Source organism: Tachypleus tridentatus, chromosome 12 (genome assembly GCF_004210375.1).
Source record: "Tachypleus tridentatus isolate NWPU-2018 chromosome 12, ASM421037v1, whole genome shotgun sequence".
In the NCBI taxonomy this organism is placed as follows: domain Eukaryota; kingdom Metazoa; phylum Arthropoda; class Merostomata; order Xiphosura; family Limulidae; genus Tachypleus; species Tachypleus tridentatus.
In genome coordinates this window covers 102,570,662-102,575,597 of record NC_134836.1, presented here as the reverse complement: position 1 = coordinate 102,575,597, position 4,936 = coordinate 102,570,662, and the positions used below count along the sequence as shown (strand labels likewise).

At 30.6% G+C, this 4,936-nt stretch overlaps 1 protein-coding gene across 1 annotated transcript; it reads left to right on the top strand.

Moving 5' to 3' along the window:
• Positions 1-848: 848 nt before the first annotated feature.
• Positions 849-4,505, top strand: LOC143234181 ((3R)-3-hydroxyacyl-CoA dehydrogenase-like). The gene is made up of 2 exons (XM_076471338.1): positions 849-1,240; positions 2,317-4,505. The coding sequence occupies exons 1-2, from the start codon at positions 1,075-1,077 to the stop codon at positions 2,913-2,915; spliced, it is 765 nt and encodes a 254-aa protein (XP_076327453.1). The 5' UTR covers positions 849-1,074; the 3' UTR covers positions 2,916-4,505.
• The last annotated feature ends 431 nt before the right edge of the window (positions 4,506-4,936 follow it).

Below are 4,936 nucleotides of genomic sequence, written 5' to 3'. Positions count from 1 at the left end.
GGACGGCTAGCACAGATAGCCCTCGAGTAGCTTTGTGCGAAATTCCAAAACAAACAAACAAACAAACCCTCTAGTCTTACACTGCTAAATTAGGGACGGCTATCACAGATAACCCTCGAGTAGCTTTGTGCGAAATTCCAAAACAAAATACGACTGCAATAAATTATAATTTTAAACAAAGAATTATACATAAAGAAATGCATAATAAGAGAGGCTACTTTAACTGAACAAAATTGCCTTAATCCAAACCAGTATCCCGGATGGCCTTTGCGTTTCTTCCCTCCACCTCATAACCTCTACAGCATATTAATGGCCTTGCAATGTTTATTTCAATTGTTAGGCCTGAGAACTAACAACAAATGTGTACATATATTTGTATTGTGCATTGTCTTAACGCTGGTTTCATAAAATTCTTCCATAAATGGGGTGAAGAGGGGCATTAAATATGCTTAAACACTAGTTGGAAAAAGTTTGTAATAAAGTTTTCCACTACTTATTGTAGTCGTATCCAAACTTTATTAGCTGAAAATTGGTTCACAATATTACTTCTTAAAAAAAGTATACAAACTTTTCTTGTATTAAAAGTAAGATCAGTACATTGTGTGGAAATTATATTAAAAATGAGCCTTTCTGGTCATAAATATTAATATGCAGAAATGCCATGATTTCTAAAGTAGCTAAATAATAGCTTCACAACTGTGCAAAATTCAATGCATTAAAAAGTATGTTGCATCTATACAACAATATGCATTAAAAATACTTTTACTAGTTCACTGAAAATGATGTAAATGTATGAAGAAGTTGTTTAACAAGTGCCGTGTACAAGTTTTGTTCATAGAGGAAAACGTTTAGAAAATAGTCTTAACTACCGACAGGAGAGGGCGAATACTCACCTAATCGGTGTGTTTGTTAACGTTTGTAGATATGAGTTGTTTGTGTTAGGTATTAATCTTAAATTGTGAGAATTAGAATAGCGTTAGCAAAACAACTAATTTTGCGATAAGTCTCAACAAAAAAGTTTTATGTATGTATATTTGTTGCCTAAAACTTAATGTATTAATTCGTTAAGAGGATATGGCTTCAACTAAATTGCTCAGTGATCGGTTGGCTCTTGTTACTGGAGGTGGTAGTGGAATTGGTAGAGCAGTGTGTCAAGCTCTTGCTCGAGAAGGAGCAAAAATTGTGGTAGCTGACATAAACGAAAATGCTGCAACATCAACTTTACAGTCACTTCCTCCAGGTCAGTTTTTGTGCATACATCTAAAAACGTGAAGATGCTCTGTGTGTAAAAATTGTTTTTAATCTCAATCTCAAAACTTGTTTTCGTTTTTATATGCAAAAACGTGAAAAACTTGCTTTCTCGTCATCACTGATTATTTTCGACTCCTGTTACTCTTAGGTTTAGTTGTACAGTTTGTCGTATAAGTAATGTAAATACAAACTTTCCAGAGACCTTTAAAACTAGTAAAACATGTTTTACACAAGTTTAACTTTAGAACTTGTATAATTGTTCTAAGAGCATGTTCTCGAGTTACAGTTTAGTACTTTACCTTGTAAAAAAATGAGCTGATCGAATACTTTAATAATAACAATATTAATAATTGTAATGCTTTCCATCCTCCAGTATTTGTTGATTTTCTTATCCTAAGTAGTTGACAGTGATCCTAAATCATTAAATGGTTACATAAATCCATAAAGAAGGATTTTAAGACATTTCTCATAATGTCTTTTAGTCCTATGCCTTTGTAAATTGTGCTTTTTGGAGAATAGGATGGAAAAATCGTTGTGGGAATTAATATTAATTTAGTATAAAAAAGTATAAAACAAGATATATATATTATAGCTATATGTACTATATCTACAGGTTACTTTTAAATACTTTCAAAGTTAACTTATTAAAAAATAATGATCAGGCTGTTTGTAGCCTAGCTATAGCTAGGTAAAGACTCTGAAGATCACATTATGTACTATTGTACACTGTATGTGAACTGTGGCAAGATTTCATTGTCCAGATACCTGCATATAATGGATTGAAATGTGCTGTACTAAAATTTAAAGAAACTTCTAGTACCTTTAAGTACATTGATAAGTGCCATTTTTGTAAGTAGTGCAGAAATCATTAATAAGAGATTGATGAATTAAATGACAACATATGTTTGATGATAATGATAAGTTAAATGATAGACTAAAAGGAACTCTTCCTATTGCACAAACTATAATTCACATGATTTAATTCTGTTTGTGATTTTCATTTTATCAATAATAGAAATATATGCATTGCTTAATATAAAAACTGTTTGCTCTACTGAATTTTAGGAGGAGAAAATTCATATATTGTGGAGATAGTGGATGTAAGCCAGTCTCAAAGTGTGAATAATTTATTTACGACCATCAACCAGAGGCTTTGTCAAGCACCTGACATTGTTGTAAATAGTGCAGGAATTACTCATGATGGATTAATGAATGAAATGACAGAACAGATGTTTGATGATGTGTTAAATGTTAATCTAAAAGGTACTTTCCTCGTCACACAAGCTGCTTGTCGACTGATGATTGCACACAAAATAAAGATTGGTTCAATAATCAACATTTCTAGCATCATAGGAAAAGTTGGAAACATTGGCCAGTGCAATTATGCAGCATCTAAAGCTGGTGTTGTTGGGTTAACTAAGAGTGTTGCAAAAGAGATGGCTAAATATGGAATTAGGTGCAATGCCATAATGCCAGGCTTTATTGATACTCCCATGGTTATGACTGTTCCAGAAAAGGTAATGACTCACTTTAAAAAGTTAACACCAATGGGAAGATTTGGAAAACCTGAAGATGTTGCAGAAGCTTCTTTATTCTTAGCATCTAGCAAAAGTAATTACATAACAGGTGAAGTAATAGAAGTCACTGGGGGCCTTTTCATGTAGCAAAGTTTTTACTATGGTAGTTACTTACATGTAATATTCTGATTATGTAGCTTCCATCTTGTTTTCCATGAAACCCTACAGTTCCTGAAAGATACATTTCTATTAATGTAGAAAATTACCTGTTTACAGTGTTTGTAAAATAATCTGTAAGGTAGTACTTTACACAAAGATGTACTAGATGACCTGAAACTTAAGCATATTAGAAGGTAATTAAAAACATTTTGTTTTACTTGTTAAAGTTTCAACGTGAAACTTTTACCACCTGCCAGTAAAATATGAATTAAAAATAATGTTATATTGTAATATGCAATAAAACAGAATTGTGGACTTGTAACTAAAACTTACATCCCAATATATTTGTTTCACAAATCTGTTTATAGGAACATTATATCTCATTTAGTAATTAGTGTTTTGAATATATATATATCAAGTGTTTTAATATAAATTGCATGTATATATTTTTTTAATAACCAGAATTACACATACACTTTACACTTTTATACTATGATTGTGAATATTGAATATACAGCTTTATGTTTACTATTCTTCATTCTGTCATTATAATGTGCTGTTATCATTTTTGTCTGTTTGTGTTGGTATTGGTTCATTACAATATTCTGAAAATCTTGGGAATGTTCTGCTCTATTGTGGAAAACAAAGTATTGTTCAAATGTTGATACTTTAATTGGTTCCATACTTCTATTTCCTGTCTACATTTCATTTTTAAGATTTTATTTATTGTGCAGTTAGATTTCTCTTTTAAATATAACTGAATCAGAATGATAACAGACTTGTCACTTATGTTCCCATGGTCTCTATAATAATTGTAAACTTATCAATAAAGTAAACTTCTCCTCAAGATGCTAGAAATATTAATTAAAGTATTTTTTCCTTGAAAATATTAATAATAGAAACTTTGTATTTTTTTGAAACTTTTCTCTGAAAGCCTAAGTTTGGTTTACATGATCTCAGTAATGGATAGATAGGGTTGAATATGTTATATTAAAATAAATTTGGAGCCTCAATATATTGTTACATTCCATGTTGTATTCCCAGTCTCATAGCTGTGTGTCTTTACAGTAACCCTGCAGCATATTTTTTATTGCAAAATATACCATAATATGCTGTCATATTTAAAGCATACTATTACTCCCTGCTGGCTGTGCATAATTCATTTAATATACAAAGACTTTGAAGTTTTTGATAGTTAAACAAGAAATATGAATGAAAACTTTCTTTAGTTATCCTATACTCTCTTGGCCTTGTTACCGTCCAAAGTCACTGTTTTTAGTGGCACAAAAGGTCCAGAACATTTCCCTGATTATAAGTAGAATTCATCTTGAAATTTTGTATCAACTCACTTGATCCTTAACTTGTCCTTGGCACAGAATCCAATACTGGTCATAAACTCCTTTTAAAAGTATAAAATGTATAAGAGAGTGTAATCTAGAAGTTTAGCACACAATTGATAAAATTTAAAAAAACAATTTTTACCTCTGCCTAGTTTGAAAAAAAAATTTGATTTATGAATGGTGTGTTCTAGATACTGTTGGGTACTAGGTAACTTAATAAAGATATACAGAATACAAAGTGTCATACATCTTTCCCATTCTTGATTTTGTATACAACCATAAAGTAGTAAATGTTTAACATAGTTAATGTGAAATAAGCCTATTTAAAGTAAATGATACACAGTGTAAAAAAATTACATTTTCTATATATTTAAATGTATGTTTACATTTATGAAAAGACGTTGTTGGTTGTTAGACGTTCATATTAATTTCTATAAGTGATCTACAATTTTCATGATTCATTCAACACCCTTTAAGGAAAAAGGTGCAACTTGATTTTCTGTTAAGAGAAAGCCTTCTTAAACATCTGTACATACAGGGTGGTGCAAAAGTCATACCTCATAACTATTTGGAATAACAACAAGAACAAAAAATACATTTTAGTTTATTAAAGTAAATCTTCAAATTGTTAGCCATTAATTTTGAGGTGTGTACAGATTCAAAGTTAAT